Source organism: Pollicipes pollicipes, unplaced genomic scaffold (assembly GCF_011947565.3).
Source record: "Pollicipes pollicipes isolate AB1234 unplaced genomic scaffold, Ppol_2.1 Scaffold_2555;HRSCAF=2994_pilon_pilon_pilon, whole genome shotgun sequence".
Lineage (NCBI taxonomy): Eukaryota > Metazoa > Arthropoda > Thecostraca > Pollicipedomorpha > Pollicipedidae > Pollicipes > Pollicipes pollicipes.
The window spans coordinates 36,514,252-36,537,895 of record NW_023596136.1 but is presented as its reverse complement, the minus strand read 5'-3'; the positions used below and the strand labels follow the sequence as shown (position 1 = coordinate 36,537,895).

The 23,644-nt window shown below is 48.7% G+C and overlaps 1 protein-coding gene across 1 annotated transcript; it reads right to left on the bottom strand.

Moving 5' to 3' along the window:
* Positions 1-13,163: 13,163 nt before the first annotated feature.
* LOC119100831 (phenoloxidase-activating factor 2-like) lies at positions 13,164-13,975 on the bottom strand. The gene is made up of 3 exons (XM_037223991.1): positions 13,886-13,975; positions 13,488-13,775; positions 13,164-13,337 (listed from the first exon to the last, which is right to left on the bottom strand). Exons 1-3 carry the CDS (start codon positions 13,973-13,975, stop codon positions 13,164-13,166), a joined length of 552 nt encoding a protein of 183 aa, XP_037079886.1.
* Positions 13,976-23,644: the final 9,669 nt, after the last annotated feature.

Genomic DNA, 23,644 nt, shown 5'->3' with positions numbered 1-23,644 from the left:
ATTATCATCAGCTAAGCTGCTATTTACCAATTGGGAGATTATCATCTGCTAAGCTGCTATTTACCAATTGGGAGTTCTTTTTCGCACGTACGTGGCACATTTGTTAGCAGATACGACACAATGTAATGGAAATAACTCAGAATGCATGTCCTTCCATTTTTTCCTTTTCTCTTTAGCAAGGTAGATCTGAGTACAATATCTTACTTGGTTTGGGTGATACGTCATTTCGGGGCGCTATTTCACACACCGTCAAGCATTTTTGTTTTCATTTTGGCGCTGATTTGCAGCATTCTCCCATCAGATGTAGACATGGGCTATGGTTACAGGCATGGCATGTGCTATTCTTAACACGCGCCCGGGTGGCCGACTAGATACCATTCGCTCGGGTGGGGGTCAATTTGACCCCCTGATATCTCGGGAACTAAGAAAGCTAGAGACCCAAAATTTACAGGGTATCTTAACCTGTACGTGAACTTAATGAGGTCGGAGTTTGAGTTTCCTAGGTTATCATTTTCAGGTCAAATAAGGTCAAACAAGGTCAAATTCCAGATTGGTCTCCAAAGTGCCCCAGAACCTAGGCAACTGCTTCTTAGCAATAGGTTACAGTCCCATTTGAGGTCAGTGACCTTGTTTGACCTTTTGAAGATCATGGTGACCAAAACTATACAAGACTACTCTGAGTTTTGCATTTGAATAAGCGACAAAGAATATGCTAGGCAGTAGGTTCCTAAAACAAAATGTCGACCCGGGTCATCTTAGGTCAATGACCTGCTCTGACCTCAAAGAAATCAATGGAAGATGTATAATGCGGTTCCTGTTGTCAATAGATTCGAAATGAGCACCAGAATCTGTCCCATACAGCAAGCCCTAGAGTAATAAATCAGGTTGGTTTTGATCTTGGTCTGACCTTCATACCTGACCTTAGGTCAACTCAAGGCACATCTAATTTATTATGTGAAACGATCCACTATTTAATTGTCTACAGCCATGCAAAGTTTGGCCCGGCTACGCCTCGCCGTTCCGAAACCATTCTAGAAAAACCTTAGGGGTCAGTTTGACCCCCACACCCGAGTGCGTGTTAAAAAACTGATGACTTTTGGCAACAACACCTCTTTCGAGTTGAAGGTGCGCGGGTGGGTCGGCGCGAGGGTTTGATGAGAGCAGGGCGAGCGTGTGGGGCTGGCTACGCTCCGGAAGACCAGTGGAGCCACGCCCACGTGACCCAAGAGGAGATTGTAACTGTGGAAGATCATGGTGTGTCGGCAGAACAGATAGTTTAGAGTCTCGGTATGACTGACGGAAAAGCCCATCGTAACATTCATGATCGTAAACAAGATGAGGAAACAAGCATGAGTACATATCACTTTTCGGCCATCGTCGAGCCCGTCCATGGAAGACACGCGGCCGTTTCATTCTTCCCCACGACAACTTTCCGTTCCATCGGGCCGCTGTTACGGCTGAAACTCTGGCTGACGACAACATCGAACGGCCGAAGCAGCCGCCGCACGCCCTGGACCCCTCCCCAAGTGGCCGGGTCGCTCCGTTAAATGAGGGACCATCAGCTGTGGCGCCGCTTTCCATCGCAGGCCGCACCAAGATCGGCCATTGGCAAACGTACCCCACTCGCAGCTTTGGTGAGGCCATGAAACGCATGGCACGCCCCGGAGGGCGCTGAAGGAAAGGCTGTGACGCTACATGAAACAGGCACTTTTGGTGATAGCCATAAGTTGTAAATTTTGTCTCTTTTGGCAAGACGGAGCCCCTCTTCGAATGCACAGTCGTTGTCTGCATTGCCCATTGTGCTGGATAGGTGTGTACCGATTCCGGAGTGCCAACTAAGTTACCAAGCTCTTAAAAGTGCTATTCCACGACAAATCGATCGTGAATGGGTGCATCTCAACGCGGCATCTGCTTCGAATTGAACAAGAACTTTTCTATGAGGTATTTATATGACCAACACTTGATTCAGCCAGTTTTGGAGCCATGTGGTTTAGTGAGAATGAACTACGAGCATATTAAGATACGTGATGGCGTCACGAACCCCATTTTGCAGCTTTCTGTTACGAGATAAGTTTGCGGAGTGAATCATGTTTGGGAAGAATGCAGCGGAAGGCTTAGCGACCATTCTTTCTGAAACGAATTCAATATGTCTTTCAAGGTCAACTTGATGCAAAAAGTTACTAAGTTTTATATTTTACATCCTTTTTCTAGACAACATGGTCTTTCGATTTCCTCTAAACTTACGTCCAATCAAGGACCAATTTTTCACCGATCAGATTAAAACAGACCTGATGGGATTTCCTCTAGATCGATTGCAAATCGAATGTGACAATTGGGGATCACGCAAAGCGACACTTCATGAACCAACCGGCCGGTATTGGGTGACCAGGCACGATCGGTTCACTCCGTCGGGAGCGGTAGCCGCGACCTTGAAATCATTCATTTCCATCTTGAAACCAGTCATCAAGACATTCTTCTGGAATTCAGGAACAATGTATGAATGACGAGTGCGTGTTAATCGACTGTGCGCACTTGTCGTCCTTCACACGAGTCCTGTAGAGGGCAACATTGTGCGTTCCGAGTCCCTACAGAACATTTAGAATTATTATACATAATTAAGCTGAAACTCAACAGGAGAAGCAACAAACAACCGCTCCGACATTGCAACATCTTGCCGATGTAGACCTAAGCCGGAGCACGGTCACCTTGTGTGCAGCGCGCCTGGAACCAACGCACCTGGAACCGCACACGTGAAACTTGATGCCGTACGCATCTCAGTCGACGCCGACTCCGAGCAGACCCGCCGGGGCCCATGAGAGGACCAGCGCGTGCAGAGCCGTGTTGCAGGAAGGTGGGGGAAATGATGACCTGCGATTTTTCCGTTTTCAGCAGGGGCCTCCAGAGAATGTTCAAAAAGAAATTGGATGAAATTAAATGGAAGAAGAACAGAAAAGATGTGGGAGGCACAAAGCTCCTACGGCGAGTGCGATGCAAACCATTTAATGCCACCATCACGAACAAGAGTTGTTAAATGGCTAAGTTGCTACAAATATGCAGAGATATCGTGCCAAACTGAATACATTTGCGGAGCCATTTGAACAGAACCACAAAGCAACAAGCAAGAGGTTCTTCCAAAGCACCGGTAAATATCTAAAGAAGAACTCCGCTCTAAAGGATATAGTAGATGTTCTTGATAAATTGCATCAGCTTGCAGGATTAGACATCGACATCCGCCGGTTAAAACATTCATGCAACCCGTTAAAGATTGGGCGTGACGGAGTCACATAACCTGTGGGCATAAACTTTAGATCGACGACGTGGATGAGATCGCTTCAGGGGTAGGATCCCGCATCGTGGGCTCACCTTGGAACAGTTGTACACAACAATGTCTACGGTTTAAAAAATCCGTCTGTTCAGTTGGAAGCAATTTGATTTCATTTTCTACGCGAATGCTCAGCGGGTGGGCAGATCGTCGCCTCTCACCACGATCTCACGATCTCACGATCTCTCACCACGATGAAGAGTTTCCACCCAAGTGTAAAACAAGTTAATTGTTTTACGTATGGCTACCTGATCCAATAAAAAGCCACTAAAATTTCCGCAGCATGCCACCGTACTGGGAATTCGACATGAAATGTTCATTGCACTTCCAAGCGACCTTTCATGGAAAGCCTTATGCAACGAGGTGAGGGGCACATTCAACACGCGCTCGGTTGGAGGTTAGTTTGATCTCAACCCCGAAGGCTTTTCCAGAAAACCCCACGAACGGCGAGGCGTAGCCGCGACAAATTTTGCATCGCTGTAGGCAATGAAATGGGCATTCTTTCGGTAACAGCGAGTAGATGTACCTTGCAAGGTTGCTGTTTTATGGCAGGCCAAATTGGGGCTATGTCTGTCGGCGGTGACGATTATGAAGTGCATCTTTCAGGTTGATCGGACAGCAGTGTGTCAGGCCAAGTCATACATCTCCGACATGGATTCTTAAACAATTACACAACTGAATTCATGATTACGACTTATATTGATCTTGGGTCAGGTTTGAAGGCAGGCCGACGTTAAAACTAGCATGCTGTTACCAGAAAACCGTGCTTTAAAAGGGTAGTTTTCGACGATTGTTACGACTTTGTTTGCCACAGGTACGTCAACAGACCTGTTTTTCGCGTGTCATGAGGATCAGAGGAGGTCAATGACCTGAAAGAAACCTTGTCAACCCTTTTTTAGGATAATATCGCGTGGCGTAGTGTTAGACGCCTATAAGAATTTGTATATGATAATAATCTCGAGGGCTTTAGTCACCGTGACCTTTTATAGGTAACATAAGGTTATTGATCTGCAATGAGCAACACTGACCTTTGCCTTAAAACAGGTATTTAGGTTAACGGCGCTTGCATGAGGAAATCAGAGTACCTCGGATATCAGTCTGGAGTTTGACCTTGTTTGACCCGAAGGTCACGCTCAAGGGACCTTAAAAGCTGGCATAAGTGATTTTACATACAGACCTCCCTATCCTGTGGATGTGCTGTCTCTAGCTCTCTTAAATTTTGATATCTCAGGGCGTCAACTTGACCCGGAGCGTATCGCATTCAACCGGTCACCCGAGCGCCAGACAAGATGTGGGACTCTCTAACGCCCAGCACAGGATCAAATCCTGCCATTACAGGATACGTTAGGAGCTGCACCGAGTGCATCACGGGTTATCGAACACAGACATTGTAGACGCAGTTTATAAAATGCTGTACGAAACGCAGCCTGGAGAAGCACAAAGTGGTGCGTTTCGCTCAAAGTTCATCTGTCATGGATATGTGCGCGCACTATGTTTTTACGCATAATTCCGCAGTTTGTTTCGTAACATACACAGTTTAGTCACTCCATTTTGCTTCCATTCGCGTGCACACTTTTTACCTACGTGACAGCTGCTGAAGTTCGCAAGGCGCAGCAACACATAGGCGGCAGGTTTAAAAAAGAAGTTAAAACGCTAATAGCATTGCAGGTAACACCCAGCTACAATCGTAATCAGCCCTGGAGAACGTACCAGTCACAGTTGCCTCGATGACCAGAACCGCTTTGACCACCAAGACAATGCCCTGACGGATAAATGCAGTGCGAATCCTTAAAAGTAACGACATAGTCGTTCAAAGCCCACAGTGTAGAATAAACAACCCCGGATTTGAACCCGCTCGTTTTAATTTGCGTAGTCGCACCAGCCGATATAAACAATCGGGGTCATAGCTTGTAATAAACGACGACCTTGGAGTTGCTAATGGAGCCGACTGCGCCCCGTCGTCCGACACCAGCCGATTGGTCCATGGCATGCTGCTGTGCGTGATCCGCCAATGTTCAAATTCTATCTGCTTCCGACTCAGAAGAGATATCGTGTGCTTTTGCAGTTCGAACGGCAGTAAGTTGGTCTTTACTTGCATAATGGCTTAGCAAAATCAAGGTTCTATGTCGTCTCTCAGAAAATGAAATCAATGGTCAGACTGAGTAATTGTGATCGTGAAGGTGATAAAAGCCTATGTCTCAAACACGTATGTTCAGTTTGCTTTCCGACGGACTGTTGTTCAGCATTATGATCTGCAAACTATTTCCGTCATAACAAGCTGAAATATAGGGTTCGTAACGCCATCACGTATCTTCATCTGTTCCTAGTTCCTAATCGATAAGCCGAACAGCTCTTAATTTACAGAATCTGATTTTGGTCGTATAATTCCCCAAAGATATGCTCACGAAAAATGTGAAGGGTTACCGTGTCATCCTCCGTTCGAATTGTCGTCCAATGGCCCAACAGTAATAGCGTTAAGTAACAGCGATGCCGCCGAGGTTAGCATTGCAATTATGATAAAGATATCGGGAGACGTATTTAAGTCGAGTAATCGCTTATTAAAATCGCATTTCATTACCATCGTGCGCTGCTTGAACAAGCGCTGTGCTGAACACTTTTCGATGAATCTTTCACCTCAACAATTTTCAGCTTCCATGCTAGATTTAGCGTCCCATTTAGCTGAGGATGCCATCGCATGCTGAATCCCATTACTTCCCGGTCTGATCTGGCTCATCTGGATCTAGTAAATCTGGCCGGCCCTGCTGGTGGGAACTGAATGCTCCCAGGTGAGATCAACAGCTCGGCACTGTTACCCCGGGAAATTTACAGCACTTTGCCATGTAAATACCGATGGTCTGTCAGCCTCTGGTTGATTGTTAAACAAACTGACCCCCTATGCGACTCAGTGTAAAATAGACAACATAACCTTTACAGACCGCAAATGTCGTGACTCGGCAGACACGTGTCCCCGCTGTCCATACAAGATCCCCTCCCCCTCCCCCCCCCCTCAACCTCATTCCCTATCAGTTCGCGTTCGTTATAAAATCCTTATTAAAAGGGCAAATCAAGGTGGGGGTTAAGCTTGGAAATCAGCCGGCAAAGACATTTACGAAATGGTCGGGTCAAATTCATGTGATATGAAAAATCGCCTATTGACAGATTTTTTCCCATCTGTCGCGGTACAAAAGTTTGTACGGGAACTTTGCGAGCTGGCCGAATGTCCAAACGTCTTAACACGTTCTCATCACAACATAGGACATGCATGCACAGAATGCCTTGATATTGCATGAATCCAGCTGAAGTATCAGACCCATAGATAGTGACAAAATGCAGTCTCGTGCCTCATGAACCGCGCATAGAGCAGCTTCCCATGCCGTTTGAAAATAAGAAATGTTAACTCCAAGCGGAAGACGACTTCTCCTACCCACTGAATGTTTTAAGAACTCAATGATTATTCGCGTCTAGTCCAATGCCTGCAAGAATGATGAGAAGGAGCTTGGGTGCTGACCACTATGACCGCCGCCGGGCTGTAACAGACCCGATGGCTGCAGTCGTATCGTAACCTTTCTATCTCTCGTGCCGTCATGACAGTTCGCCCAGAGGAAAATGTCATCAGTTTACGTCACAGCGGCCTGATAAATTGTCATCTTTTTCACGTTTAAGCCTGCTGCATTTAACGTTTTCTTTGTTCTGAGTCAGCATGTCATCACCTCAGAGCACGACAACCTAAGCTTTAGATTATTCTAGGCCCCGTCGAAATGACGCCAGGCAGCCGGACGTTGAACCCGGATGTTAGTTTAAGAGCCTGTCGGATCATTTTGTTTGTGCAAGGTTATTGTATGTCATGGGCCTGATAGCGGTCATGTCTGTTTACATGCCAACTGTTACACCAATTTCATGCACAACGTAATGACTATTCGCTGTGGACACACAGGACATAGGCGTCTTAGAAGCTGCCCACGCCAAGTGGCAGATCGTTCTGATCGATCTTCAGTCCGCACGCGTTTTGATAGATTTTAATTGATTCATTTTTTCATAGCAATTGCTCAATGATTTAGGCTAGAGCTAGCTCAAATCTAACCTAAAAGTAACATACCCATAGATAGTGAAAAATCTAGCCTGACACCCAAACACCATTCTGTCTACGTTTGTGTGTCTCGAAAACACTCCCAAGACTTTCGCGATGCAGTACAGACATCTCGCAGCAGACCTTCACTTTCAGCTGACTGCATACCTCGCCTAATCCAACTGCCCTCAGCGCCGGACCAGCCTCACACTCAATCGGGCATGATGCTCACTGCAATCATCTATGAAAGATGATTGCAGGTTAGCAAGACAAAAACAAAACAACAGTGAATCTGTGACAGTGAATCAACAGTGAATTGCAAGCGTTCTTCCTTGCAACACAAAGTGTTACAAGTTAAAGTTAACATACGTTTAACTCGGCGTCTGAACCAAGCACGTCGGCTTTGCTTGTGTTGTGACTGATTGAGTTATGCCTGAAGTGTTAGCAGCTATTGTTTCCTTAATTGATAAATAACAACCCACAGCTTCCTTGCTGAAAGATACATACAAAACTCCGCCTGATCTTTTATCTCAATAACCATGATTTCAAAAAGATCAGCCTGGACCAGTGGCAAGCAATCCCATTTCAGCACAAACAAACAAGGGATATTGGCCTTCCACGCTCCAGCTTACCTTAATCTGGGTACCTGGTAATTAAGTGATAACTGACAAGCAGATCCATTCGTGCCCAGGCAATGTGGATCGGCTCATTTAGCCTCCATGTTTACTTTGCTTGATTCATACAATTTTTTTGGGAAAGCCAATAATTTGATTAATGATTTACATTTCATTTGTGTGTGAAATCATCAGTTCACTTGCGGCTGATCAGCAAATGATGTGGTTCATGACTCATTAACCAATTCATTTAGAATCAAACACAGGTCTGCTTAAGAAACGCAGATAATCTTTAGTAAATTGCGTAAATAGTTGATATATTTGGTTGATGCTGTACACCTAAATGTCTACGCATAATTGTCAAAGTAACGAGGCGCGTGGGGCGTGTTCATCACAACCGGCTACAGCTCGCTGCATCCTGACCTGAAATGGTACCGAGCTGGCGGAGGCACGCATATACACATTTAGCATGTAGCAAACAATATAATTTGCCGATTTTAAGTCATTTTTAAGAATGCAGTCCAAACATCTTGAATGGATGGATTTGTGGGATCAGAGCCCACGCTTAGTAATGCTTGTTGTGTGATCGCTGACTCCTGCCTTTCAGTCGTGGAATTCCAGGTCACCTGCAGAATTTCGTGGCGAAAATTTAACGAGATGCAATGCTCCGGTCCGTTCTGTCCTCTGATGTCATCTGACCTTTAGTGCGACCTCTACTACTGGCCGCAGGCGATAGCTGTCAAGGGGAAATAGCCAGCGCCTAAAGCGACTCGAACACACGCCGCCACGGTCGGAAGGATCAAACGGCGGGTGATCGAGCTGACTGAGCTTTCGTGACAGACATTTACTCGTTCAAAGGCGACGAATTTCAATCTTTGCGTGATTCACAATTTCCAAAAATCGTCATCTCGTACCCGCACTGCGGCGTTGGCAGATATTTGAGGATCAATACACTCGCATGTGATGAGCGTTAACTAATCATAAGCACATTTGCCAATTAAACCGGCCTGATTGGCCGAATCATCTCCGAAGCAATACTTAGTAGAGGGAGGGGGAGGGGCACTGCCAGGAGGTAAAGAGGGACTCATCCTCAGGATGCGCTGGGTGAGCAGCCCCCAGCCGAATCGAGTCCATGATGGTCTCGTCGCGATGCGACCCGTTCTTCGCGACGGCTCGTCGCGATTCGACCCGTTCTTCGCGACGGCCCGTCGCGATACGACCCGTTCTTCGCGACGGCTCGTCGCGATGCGACCCGTTCTTCGCGACGGCTCGTCGCGTGCGACCCGTTCTTCGCGACGGCTCGTCGCGTACGACCCGTTCCTCGCGACGGCTGACGCTCAGCTGGCCAGCAGGCCTCGTGGCCTGTCGGCGGCCGGCGCCCGTTACCGGCCAGGCTCGATCATTCGGCCGTCTGGACCGGCGCGAGACGCTCCGAAGGGCCGACCGGCCGCCACCCAACTGCCGAGTGGCCAGCCGTGAAATCCGATTGCAAGGGTAACTTTCCTGCGCTGCTACGGCGCTTTCGCGACAATTCAGCCGAGTTTTGGTGGAGATGTTGCTTCGGCCAGCAGCTGATGGCAGGGCTGAAATGAAACAGAGCGCGAGGAGGAGCCAAGAAGGAGGGACCCGGGGATGATGATGATGAGAGAGAGAGAGAGAGAGAGAGAGAGAGAGAGAGAGAGAGAGAGAGAGAGAGAGAGAGAGAGAGAGAGAGAGAGAGAGAGAGAGAGAGAGAGAGAGAGACCTCATCAGTGCTTCATCAGCCATCTGTTGCACGAGATGGTTCTGGAATCGCAAGACGATCCCACGCTCTGTGCTTAGCCTAGCGGACCATCGCACGATGTTGCACCCGCTTTGCATTGGTTGATTAACGCATAAGTTCCGTAATATGTGACTATGACTCATTTCCAATGGACGTGGTCGCATCGTTTGTGACCGTGTCTATTCATACGCTCACTGAATTCGAAGACGCCGGAGCTGTTCGTTGCGCACGTGACATTGTGGTTTTGTGTGAATGTTGGCGAGTGCGAGTTACTGGGAAATAGAAGCTGTACACTGACATGATCTTTCTTCCTCTGACTCGCGAGAACGACTGGCACGAGCAAAGTCATCACTAGTTTAAGCTATCATGCAAGCAGTAAGAAATCTTCTGCATCCTGCGGCCGCCACAGCCGGCTTGTAGCGAGGTTTCTCCGTCTTCGGCTGGGACCGATGAGCATTACCACCGTCCTTGGGCGGCCGGCCCGTATCAGCCCTGTACCTAAGCCGCCAGCGACTGAGATCAGCGTGTCAAAACACATCTGCCTCGCCCAAATGGGGAGACCAGAAGCAGGGGCAGGTATGGAAAGCCTGGGCATAGCGTCGGGGACTCCGGGCCCCCACGGCGCTTTGAGACGGACGTGGACGTTTTGTTTACCAAGACGCCATGGGGAGGCGTTTGTGGGAAGGAATGTCAGCCACAAAAGCTGTAAAAATCGCACACGGGCAGGAAAGGACAAATTATCACAAATGTACATACCCACTACGGAAATCGCATTCCGCTCTGAAGTATAAAAGCGAATGTCGGTTGTGCGAGGTCAAAATGCCTAACAGCCAAATAGCCCGACAGCAGAAATACCTCCGTGTAGGTGGATGATGGCTTGGCTAACGACCGACCAATCAGAGGTTCATTTGAATCATTTGAAATCATTTGATTTGCTGCCATTTATTCTAGTAGCATAACATTACCAGCTTAGAATGTTGATGGCTCACGGGTGGTCGTGTGTACCTTGGACGGTGTGTTGGGAGGCCAGTTCATTAGCCGCTTCAGTGACAACATCCTTTGGGATCATTTTGGTATTTGCATTTGAAGTGGACTTACAAAACTACCCTATCCGGTAGATTCCTGAAAGCAAAATATCATTTTAGGTCATCTCAACGCCCGTTAGGTTCCGTGGCTTTCATCACGCTAAAAGATAAGATGTTGAGATCTCCGGTATCATGCAGGTTGGAATGAACGCGCACAAATGCTCCAAATAGCAGTTTTGTTCAGCTAATCTGTTTGGTTTTGACTTCAATCTAACGTCCATATCTAACGAAGGTCAATACACTTAATGGTAATCCTTACATGGCATATCATGCAATAGCTTGATACCTGTCGTGGCATTTCCTTCACTGTACACCATGGCCTTTTTTCGGACCGGGTCAGTCAGTTACTTTAATTGGTTAATGATGTATTTCTTGGTCCGCGTGTATTCATTTGTCCCAACATATGGGTTTCCCGGGCGCCGCTGACAGCTGGAAATGCTTGTGTGTGGGGGGGGGGGGGGGATCTTCCGGACTTTTCCGAGTGAGCAGAAAACATGCCGCGGCGCGACCGCCGACTGCACTCCCGCCACCCAGTAGCGCCATGCCGAAGACTCAGTTCCGACACAGGTAGCGCCACCTGACGGTGGGCACTTGCGTCACCTCAGCGCTATGGCGCGAGCTTTTGCCGACGGGAGTGGTACGATATATATATATATATATATATATATATATATGTATGTATACGTATATATGTATATTTTTATGCGTATGTGCATATGTACACTACATTATGGCATGTGCATATATGCATATGCATATATATATATATATATATATATATATATATATATATATATATATATATATATATATATGTGCGTGCGTGTGTGTGTGTGTGTGTGTGTGTGTGTGTGTGTGTGTGTGTGTGTGTGTGTGTGTGTGTGTGTGTGTGTGTGTGTGTGTGCATATACAGCATACATATATAGCATAAATGCTTTGCTGTTACTTCTACTGCAAGAGCTCATATACGACATGAGTGTCGCACGACAAAACTTAGACTACAAAGACTTAAACTCGTCATTACTTGTAAAACAAAGACTTAAACAGTCTTCACTTACATGTAACATTTTTTCTACCAAAGCTCATGTATAAAAAATTATGCTGCAACAACACATGCAATTGATGAGTTCTATGGCAGAAGCCTGACCACAAGTAATGCAGCACTAACGTCGCGCATAAGTCTTTGAGCAAAAATGAAGTCGCCTTTCAGTAATGGCTGTAAATGGTTTTGCAGTAGATGCAATGGCGAGTACCAAGGAAGCAGAGAAAGTTTTGTCGCGTAGCACAAATGCCGCGTGTAAGTTTCGGCCGTAATATCGTAGTACTAGTAACATCGTAGCACCACTGTGCGTAGGAATTTGTGTTGCAGCACTGATGTGAAGCCGTGCCGGGCTCCCCTCATCAGCGCTGGAGATCCTGGTGCGCGGCCGTCTGAGAGCGTCAGCCTTGCAGCGCCGGTGCGAGCGGGGAGCCGGGTCTCCAACGTCGAGCACAGTCAACACCAAGAAGCGCCCAGGTGGCCTGCTGAATGTCACGCGCCTTAAGGGCTAACAGAGCTAGAAACACAAAATTCACCGGCAGCTTGACCTGTACCTGTGTTGACTTGATTTCACTCTTGTCAAAACTTGAGGTTCCTAGGTGATGACATTTGGCTCAAATCAGGTCAACCAAGTCCAAACAGATAAATGTCCAAAGTCCACCAATTTGTCCAAATTTGGGCAGATTGATGTCCAAAGTACTCCCAGACCTCCCCCATGCAACCGCCTCGAACTTAAATACCGCTTCAAGGCAGGAAGTCAGTGGTGTTCATTTCAGGGCAGCCGCCTTGTTTGACCTTAAGGTTATGGTTACCAAAAACCTGCGAGACTGTTTTCATTTTTGAAGCTAAGTAAATTCTTAGGATTACGCTATGTGATATGTTCCTCAAAACAAAAAAGCTTATCTGGGTCATCTTAGGTCAGTACCTAACTCTTACCTCTAAGAGCCCATGCAAAACGTCTATTGCGATGTCTGTAATCACAAAATTCGAAATGAGCATCAGAAGCTACCCCATTAGCAAGCTCACCCGCAAAAAATAGGTTGGTTTTTGAGCAAGTTTGACCTTATAACAAACCCAAGGTTAATGAAAGGTGTAATCCTAAATTTGATTTTTTTATTGTCTTAAAGGCATCTCAGAGATGAATGGCTTGGCCTAACGCTTCGTTACGGCATCAGACCGAACTTTTCTCCAGATATTGCCCAGCCATGACCTAACTTTAGCCTGTCAGGTCACCTACCTTACAAGGCACATATCAATATATTGATTGTTTTCTCTCTAAACAATAGCCGCTGTCACCGGTGTACGTGCCCCTGCCCGCAGCCTGGTCTGGCACAGCGCGTCCTGGCACGAAGCGTGAGGCACCAGCGGCAGCTCTGCATGCTTCAGCACCGCCTGTAGCTGCCTGTTTTGAAAAGCACCCCTGCCCCAACCGGCAGTGACGTATTCGGCCTGCTCGCACCCCAATCCCGGTTGGGGCAGGCAGGGCGTGCCGATGTGCTCTTGTAGCTGGACGAGTTACACCTGTAAGAGCAGCGCCACGTCGTTACTGAAGCGCCGCTGGTTGAATTCATCATGCGTAACGAAACACAGCACACCCACGTCCACGTGCCGGGGGTGTTCGCTCCCCCGCCGTGTTTCCCACTCGCCAAAATGCACAAGCAGTCGCGCCGACCTGGGAAGGTCGTGCACGCAATGGGTGGCGGTCAACACCACCTGCGGGTGAATCAGTGAGCCGCCGCACACGCAGAAGTTGCGATGGTCGCCGTATGCCTCCCGCACGCGCAGCACGGCCGCCATCCAGGGGAACTCGCCGAAGCGCGACTCGCCGTCTTTGGGGACGACGGTACGCGTGCAGAGGCCGGCCTGGTTGCGGCGACTGCACTGTGGCTGATAGGGAGGCTCCGGGGTCGGCAGGTCCGCGGACGGTCGTGGCCGGGTGCGGCAGACCTCAGCAAATCGTGTGCGCTCCGAGTACGTGAAGGTCCAAGGTCTTCTACGTCCTGCTGCGGAAATCGATCGCTGGTGATGTCGGCCTCGTCGCAGCGGATGAAGGGCGTGCAGACGTGCTGGTCGCGCTCGCAGCGCATCACGGTGGGTCACCGGTGGGTCACCAACCTGATCGGGTGGCGCCGCCGACCCGCCGGCGCCGGTGTCGCGCCGGTCGGGAGCCCTCGCGGCGTCGCCTCGGGCAGTGGTGTTGGTGTCGCCGGTTGAAGTGCGAAAGATTGCGACGGTGTTTTTCTGTGATCTGGCGAGCCCGCCATTGCGCAGTAGCAGCGCCGCCAGCACAAGCATCTGGCATGAGCACGAGCATCATCATAGCAGCGACATCATCTGGGGAGAGCGGTGTCTGGCTTAACGGTATGGTGAGGCTACAATGGAGTGGGAATATTTGAGGCCAGTGGCAGGGTGCTCGGGGAGCCATCAAAACGTCCAATATTGCAGTGTCCAGTGCTCATATCGTCCAAGACCACAACATCCAGCGTTCATAACGTCCAGCATGCGTGCAATTCCCTACACATTGGATGTCTACAGGGCCCAGGCGCGCAACGTCCGGAGTCGCAAAGTCCAGAGTCGTAATGTCCAGTATAAAAAACGTCGAGCATCGCCGGCACTCAGGTTAGTTTGGATTCCGGCTGCTAGATGACGCTATGGAAACAGTTTGGCTCCTGTCGCTAATTCCCTCCTTTGTCAACAGATGGCACAGTCAACGCGGCATTCCACTGTGACGCGTGCGTGATTACTACAAATTACCTGGACGCCTGGCAGCCGTGTCCGGCCCGGGCGCAGCCGCGCCCCGGGGCTCACTGGCGGACCGGGCGCAGACGCGCCGGGCGGCGCCGCGGCGGTGGGTGAGGCGTGCGGCGCGGGCTCGGCGGGGACGCTGCCCTGCGGGAAAGGCGGGCTCTCCCGCCCCGCCATGGCGGCCTGGGCCCCATATGCCGGTGCGCGCTCAGTTTTCAGAGGCCGTTCATATTGGTATCGGTTCATTCCACTGGCTTGGAGGACCCTGTCGTTTTGCTGAGGCCCATATAAGGAAACGCATCGATGTACTCGATGCTCAGAGGCCCTCTTCACTGATCTATGGCCCTTTCCCTGTTGAGCTTATTTGCTCAAGACTCTTCACTTGTCAGAGCCCTCTGTTCACCTCCCCGGACATTCTTGATCACACAAGGGCATTTATTCATGTACATTGATCTTGGGTTATTTTGCTCAGAGCATCCTGTGCTCTGGCCGGACTCTATGTGTTAGCATGCCGAGATACTCCCGATCATTCAGGGGTCCCACCACATTGGTGTAAGGTTCTTCTCGCTTGCTATGAGGACCCTTCACTGTTGACGGGAGCCTCGTTGTTGGCCTGCCGCGGCAGTTTCGATTGCTCAGGTGCCGTCTCTAGCAGGCTCGGGTTTTCCCACAGTATAGGAATGCCAACGCCGTTGACGGGGACCAAAGCCTCAATAGTTTTGATTGGGGCTTCACGCCTTACCGACTGATGACCAAATTTGCGCCTACCCCGATTACGACGGTGAGTTTGCACTCGCGATTGTTGAATATAATTTTACGCGCCGGCCACGTCGCGCATATTATTTCCGCTGATTATTAAATTTCAGTCATTATACTTGCGCTTACGTTTCTAGTACATTTTGAAGTATAAGATGTTTTGTACCCATATGTAACAAAGCAAAAACTCCGCATTAGCCCTCAGTCATCAGCTGATGTCATCAAGTAACCGGCTAGTCATATATAAACAAGGAATTAAGTTTGTGCCTGCATTTGAATGCAATTAACGGCAAACAAAAAAGCCATATTATCATGTTTTCTGCAAAATGCTCGGGCTCAAAATGGCAAGATCCACCATGATCTGGACAAAATGAACAAGCTCCATGTATCTGTATACATAGCACCCCCCATTTTCTAAGGCTGCGCACAGAAAGCTAAGTTGCCGAATACAAATTGCATACACAAGAACATTAAAACTCGATGACTGAAATACGAGTATTTTTAGTGGATGGAAACCTGGACTCTAGGGAGCTTACAAAGTGTAGCGGCCAAACTCATTCTCCGGCTTACAACACGGCGAAGAAGCAGCTTCTGACTCATACGTGCAGATATAACGGTTCCAGCACAATGCAAAGCTGTATTCATGCCAACGATCCTGATGCACCACCGTGCCGGTTTCTGCAACAGTACAGCAAACTATAAACCCAGATAAACACCGATCATTTCGCAGTCAGATAGTCCCAGGGCATTCAAGCGGATCATGCATCATGCACGAGAACGGCACAACCAAGCAACGATAGACTACTTAGATCCATATACAAACCGAGCAGTGTCCTCGACGGGTTCATGTGGCGCACTGCCGGCTGATCTCGCGGGGTGAGCTCACACAAAGAAAAGTTGCAGGAGGCGAAAACGGCGCGACCGAGACCAGCAGGAAAGAATGATGCAATGATGATGAGATGAGGTTAGGGAATTAAATTGAAGCTCTAGGTCCGGAGCCCACACAAAGTAAGAGACCTTCTCCAGTTTTCCAGCATTTTGGCGGTGTAGATGTGGGAAAAAGCAGTTACCGTGGCGTTTAGTTTACTGCTTCCGATCACTTCGATATGGTGTCTTGTCAGTTTTAGCAAGTGCTTTTGCTTGATTTGCACAGGGCACGCCCAACAATTGCGTATGAATGCATGCACACATATGTACATCATATGTGTGTCATATGTGCATCATATGTGTATCATATGTACATCATATGTGCATCATATGTGTATCATATGTGCATCATATGTGTATCATATGTACGCATATATGCATCATATGTGCACATAAATATATATGTTTATATATGTTTTATATATATGTTTATATATATGCATATATATATATATATATATATATATATATGTTTATATATGTTTTATATATATATATATATATATATATATATATATATATATATATATATATATATATGTATATATATAACTGTTTGACGACAGATAGACGATGCTTGCAAAACTAAGGAATATGACTGGTGACGGGCTCTTCTATGTATCTGACCCTCCACTTCATGTCGGCACCTCAGACACTGAAAATCAGAGCATAAAACACGAGCATGGGGGTGTCAATTTTTGTAAACTGTTGGGAGGTCTGAACTGTAGGCCCGACAAAAAACCCTCCCCACACGCAAGGTATGTTTTTAACAATTGTATAGTTTATAAAAGCCTTTTATTTAAGCAGCATAGAAGTCATGCAGGGTTGGATCCAGGGAGCAGGCGCTGAACGCACGCGTCTCCTTTGATCGGCACGTGAAAGAGCACCTTTAGAGGCTACCTTAGGGCGCCAATAAGGCTCTTTTATGGCTGTCATGAGAGGTGGCACGCATTTTGGTTGTGGGGACGGGGACGGGGTTAGCCATGAAGGACTAAGGTCATCCCCATATTCCAGAGCTTTTCACTTAAACCCCACAAACCATCGCGTGTCTTATGGCGCTTGGTATGTGAAGATTATTACATCGTGTATCCGCTCAGCTCTTACGATCTGTATCCCTCCGGATCCGCCATCGGTCAAGCTGGGCTGCTAAGGCACGCTTCGTCGCCTCAATGCGTGGCTTGTTATTTTTCCTAAATTGTCATTCGGCTCCATGTGTAAGCTCCATTTATGTCACTGGCGTGAGACTCAGCGCAAACCGTGCCGTGTTTATGACTGCAAAGCCCCATTGTATGATCTACAGAGTATTATTTGTACATGCTATGAAACTGGTGGATTCCTCGCCCGAGAAGTGTGCGCCGGGCCACGCTACCTCTAAACTTTACCCAGCCAGGCTCTAAATACATGTTTTCTTCAAGTCAGCAGGAACCCACCAGTGGCTCAGGTACGCACGCTGTGTTTCTACACACGGCCCGCCGCCAGACGCCTATTGCCTGCGCTATCGCGCCTCCCGTTTCAGGAGTATTTGCAATAAGCACCGCTCAAAGTGGTCCCTGCTACCCTAGACCTGAGCACACGGTGTACCTATCTCCATTGCCAAGGATTTAGCAAAATCATGAAGCAAACTGCGCGTAGAAGCACTTTTGCTATCACATCCACGTTATCTGCCTGTAAGGTGGTTATACTTCCCTTGGTCTCATGTGAAGTGGTGTTCACTGCAGCCTGGCTTACGCGGTTATGGCCGTCGGTTGCCTTGGCCGATCAGCTGATCGCTCGCACCTTTTCATTCACGCCAACCTGTCCGTCGTCATGCGTGTGAAGTCTAGCGCTTGGATAAAAATGTTCTTATGGCATTCATAATTGGTCGGGTGGGAAAGTTTCTCGCTTTGCGTTTCTCAAACGCCGTAGTCGTCCAGCACCGCACCATAGACAGGTCACGACCTGTCGCCTGGGAGACGGTTTTCGGAGCGTCCGCCCGGGCCCGAGCATCAGCCACCCCACCGAGCACCTGTGCGGCCCCGCGGTCCCGCGGTGGCCGGTGTGGCCGGTCTGCCTTGGATGGCTGCTGAAGCTGCGTGCCGCCGGTGGGTTCTGACCGGCGGGTCCTGACCGTGGGGCTGAAGGCGTTGCCGTTGTAGATGCTACCGGCCCCGGGAAGCGTCATCAAGGTCTCGCAGGCGGCCACACTCACCGGCGACGTCAACAACCCCTCCGAGGTGATGTGGCCGGGTAGACGCAGCTTGCGGCGCGGTAGGCAGGCGCTTTGATAGACCTTGAGGGACAGAGCGTGTGACGTCAGGTATCTCGAAACAGGGGTCAGGTTTTTGTTTCGCTTTGTTATAAAACGAATCCTTTCAGCCGAATGATTTCAAACTGTCGTTCAGGTACGTCAGTTTGTGTTGAATGTGCGTTCCATGTGCTGGTTAGGGTGTTATTGAAACTTTTGCCTGATATGCCTACTGGCCGCTAGTTTCAGCCGGCATTTATGTAACTGTGCGATAGTTTCCCCATATCTGCGTTCACAGAGTCATTTCTGCTGGCAGCTGCCTGGCTAGTAACCTTTCCAAAAACTCTGCATAAGGAGGCTTGTGTGTAACACGCCTATGACGCCCACCGCCCTCCCCACGCGCCCCCACTGACTGTTATCCTGTGTCTCGCTGACGGAGCCGTCTGGCCGACAGGTGGCGCCACGGATGCGCCTGCGCACTGACACCACCGGCATGAGGCCAGCGCCTTCCCGCCGGCCCCGTGAAGCGACACCTGCCGGATGGTGCAGATACTTCAGCCGCGGGGGCCACTGTCGATTCATGATGTGTGCCAAGTGGGGCGAGGGAGGCGGCGGCTGCTCGCGGCGCGGCGGGCGGGAACCGTGCGTCGCCGTCCACGCGTCGGGTTACGTTCGTGTGTCGTCTCCTAGCACTATTGTTACGGCCGGGATCGATGCGCGCGGGTATGAGTCTCTAACATATGCGATTACTGAAGCCTGCCGCGGGGCCCGGGTGGCGCCACGGCGGCCGGCCTAGTGGGACGGACACATTCTCGACGATGGTTCGCTGGTGATGCGTGGCGTGCGTGCACGTTCGTGATTGATTGCGGGTCATTTATCCGGCAAGCATACAGTGAATTGAGCGGGAGCGTTGTCTGCGCATTTGGTGGGCAGCGGTTTATGTGTTGGACAGTATTTAACACTAATTAGGGGTTTACGTCTTACCAGCTGCCAGGGCCGCTTCGAGGCGGGACGCCTCTACTGTGCTATTTGTCAGAGGTTTTGGGGTGCGGTAGCGGTGTGGCCGGAACCGATCCCAGGCTAGAAAGTCCGTAAATGAGCACCCTAATTGCTAACCACCATGCCACCATGCGGCGCGCCCTGCAACCGGTCTCGATAAACTCCAGGCTGGTGTTGCTGGGCTTCCAAATTCTATACGAAGGAGGTTTTGAAGAGTGGAAGGAAGGAAGCATGACAGTATTAATGAAGTGGATGGCGATTGTCAGCTCACGATTCTCCCAATAAATCCATCTCATATACCACAAACCACCTCAGTGACATACACTCGGCTCTGCTGTTCAGATGGTGAATCAGATGTCCCTTTGAAGGGAATGCTCCATACTTAAGATATTGATGCAAGCATCAGAGACGACGAAACAAGTTCGCTTAAAACACATACTTTAAAGTGTAAAGGACTGCTCTAGAAAACACAGTTTCTGTGCTAGTAAATGTCGGCTCGGTTTGATTACGTCATCGTACCTCGCACATCATTGATTCAGAGCCAGTCGACGGTCGTCGCGCTCACGAACGCCAGATATGAACGCCTCAACAATAATGTTTTTTGGCCTTGATCGCCACATGGCTGATAGAATAGCAGGATTAGAATGCGCCATTATGACGTCATGAATGCCAATGCGACTGAAATATTCTCCCCGGTACACTTTTCCACATTTTCGCGGGCGTGCAGCTCAGAAACTAAAGGGCTTAGATCTTAAGAAGGGCGGGATTGCGGACAGCACCGGGAGGTCTTCAAAATGACTATTTCAGGTTAAAACCCCATGTAAATATGGAGCCCTCCCTTTAAGCACGGCACGTGTGCAGTGTTTTGCATGGCGATTGGCAGGTATTTGAATAGATTCGCGGTCAACGTTTGCTTTTTTGCTTCCTTTCTACCTGCAACCAGAAGTGTAGCTCCGTATTTTTGTTGCTTTCTTATCACTAAGCCAACCCACTTATTTTGCGAAACAACGCTCCCGTTTTAAACGTACGTAATGGAAAACACGAATTGTTCGTAATCAGGGCCATTGAGCGCGCCTTACCACGGGGGTGTAAAGAGTTATGAATTCTTTAACGCCTTTGGCCTGCTGCCAAGCGCGTGCTGACGTGGCAAAGTTTACGTGCATAACAAAACGTTGTCGATGTCCATGCACGGTGGTTTTAACTGGGCATCACTGTACCGCATGACGTCACTCGTTGGCGCAGACGGACGAATTCGACTACGGCAGCCCTCTGTCAGGCAATATCTGAACCAACAGATTCAGGGTTGCAAGAAAGTGGTCCAGCATCCCAGCCTCTGGATCTCACGAGCGCTGGACTTTATGAACGCTGGATGATATGGACTCTGGATGCTGCGGGTTTTGACGCTGCGTGCCTGGACTTTCTGATTTTCCTCTGCCCAGGGACATTGGGAGGAAACCATCAAAACGTCCAAGGTTGCAGCGTCCGGTGCTCACGTCGTCCCAATGTTGTCAAATGGTAATTTTACCAATCGACTATACCCGACTCGAGAAGGTAGAATACGCCCCCCATATATATATATATATATATATATATATATATATATATATATATATATATATATATGCACATGTCTGTGATAATGGTTATCGACTTTACATTATATATGATGTATATATATATATATATATATATATATATATATATATATGCACATGTCTGTGATAATGGTTATCGACTTTACATTATATATGATGTATATATATATATATATATATATATATATATATATATATATATATATATGGCTTGAAGTGCAAGGTGACACCTCGGCCCCTGCTGTAATTCCCTGGCTTCCTTTCCTTATCATCATCATGAACACTGCTTCAGCGTTCTATTGGACAACATATAGGAAGGAACATGCAGCCATGTGCATGCACGTTATACACATTCCACAAACATGAACGCATCACCAACTCACCCATAGAAGATCTGGTTAGTCTCCTGGGCTCTGGGTCGGTTCTCGTCAAGTTCAGCCTCCCACAGATCAAGTTCCCAAGCCGTCCCTAATTTTCGCCGCAGAACAAAAACGCAGATCCGCCAGAGGCCCCAGCAAAAGAGTCGAGACCACGGTGCCACACGCAACCTCTCTCATGTGCCGCAGGGCAGACTCAGTGTACTGACGCACACGGACGGCGCATGGCGCACTCAGCGTACCCGAATTACACGCACGGCGCAGACGTACGTCCAAGTGACGCAGACCAAACAAGTAACGCAAGCCAAGGTCTTTATCCTCCTCATATGCATGACCTTGCCCTACGGAAGTCCCAAGCGGGCCCCGCGCGTTCAAGTCAGTATGAGAGCACACCCTGGTTGCCGCCAGGCAACTAGCAGTATAACCCTGACGTGCCTCCAGTAAAGCATCAGCAGACGCTCGCGTATATGTTTGTGCGTGCGTATGGGTGTGTATGCAAGAGAAAGAAAGAAAGAGAGAGAGAGAGAGAGAGAGAGAGAGAGAGAGAGAGAGAGGGGGGAGAGAGAGAGAGAGAGAGAGAGAGAGAGAGGATGAGAAATATATGCATGCATATATATATATATATATATATAGATATATATATATATATATACTATATATCTATACATATATATATATATAATGTATATATAGATATATATACATATGTATATCGACACTTGGATCATCGCTGTCGCAGTGTAAAGACAGTGATTTTAATTACTCAAATCGTGTCGATGACTAAAATGGCAGGAAATGATTAAATTTCAGTTCGAAACCTTATGCAAATGTAAAACACTCCCTTTAGCTCCGACAAACGCATTTTGTGCAAGTATGCAACATCCTACTTAAATAGCGTGAACATGACCATGTTACCCTTTGTTCGTTCCTTAAATTAGGACACAAGTAATTCACTACTCAGACCAAACCCCCCAGTGAATGTAGTGTCCGTAGCTCTCTGATTTTTTTTAGATATCCGAGCGGGGGGAAATTAACCCACCATCCGAGCTGAGGGTATTCAGCCCGCCCCTCTGGCGCGTGTTGAGCCACAATCTGAGCAAGGTGGACCTCCGCCCTCGGGGGGCCGCCGCCCTATTCAGCCCAATATCCCAGAACCTACCCCAGAGAGGCCGCGGTACAGGGCGGACCGATGGCCGGGTTACAGTCCTGGATGCCGTTTGGCGGCCTCAGCGCCGGGACATAGCCCAGGCAGCTGCCTGGAGTCCACACCGGCCACGGCTGCTAATGCCACCTGGTGGCGGCGACCCGAGATTACGCACCGAACTGAATGGTCCGTGGCACCGTGGCCTATTTACCCTTACACTTCCGGCCGTTACCGACAGATGGCATTGCAGCCAATACCAAGCATTTCACCTTTTCCTTGTCTACCCTGACATGTAGCTAGTGAATGCGCTTATACGATTCACGATATGCTGTCCAGCAGATTATGCACTGTATTCTTTACATCCTACTACAACGTTTCGCAGTAGAAGAGAGCGATCCACATTTGCATGGGGCTTTAAACTGAAGTAGCCATCGTGAAGATCATTCGCTGCAGTTCAACACCCCGCCCCTCTAAGACCTAAGCCCCTCTAGTTTCTGAGCTATGCGCTTGCAAAGATGTGCATGCGTTATAATACATATATTTACAAGTACATCAACAACCACTACCGACCACACTTACCGTGGGTTGGACAGCCATCTGCAGGGGTCGGCACCGGCCGCTGCATCCCGGTGGACGCAGTGCACACTGGGGCGACAAAGGTCGCACCCAGTCCGCCGCAGCCAGAGTGTGTGCTAATGAGAGTGAGCGCGAGCGTGCTTGTGAGAGTGAGAAGGATGAAAAGCAAATGAGGGTAAACATGCACTGGTGCATGCGTTCGGGTGTGGGGGTGTGGGTCTGAGTGGAAGCGCGCGCACATATCCTGCAGTGGTGGGCGCTTCTCGCTCGGTTCATTTTTTCACATGGGTCCTGCTAATGAACTAGTTTTACGCCTAGACATCCGATCTCGGCCTTATCTTTTAGTTTTTTTTTCTCAAATGAGTAACGGTAGGTTGCATTCCTGCATAACCCGACTCGCGAATACCTAGCTT

Coding starts and splice junctions, on each gene's coding strand:
- LOC119100831 (XM_037223991.1), bottom strand. CDS start 13,975: ATGCGCTGCGAGCGCGACCAGCACGTCTGCACGCCCTTCATCCGCTGC. Junction 13,776..13,885: donor ATCGATTTCCGCAGCAGGAC/GTAGAAGACCTT, acceptor CCTCCCTATCAG/CCACAGTGCAGTCGCCGCAA. Junction 13,338..13,487: donor AACACCCCCGGCACGTGGAC/GTGGGTGTGCTG, acceptor GGGTGCGAGCAG/GCCGAATACGTCACTGCCGG.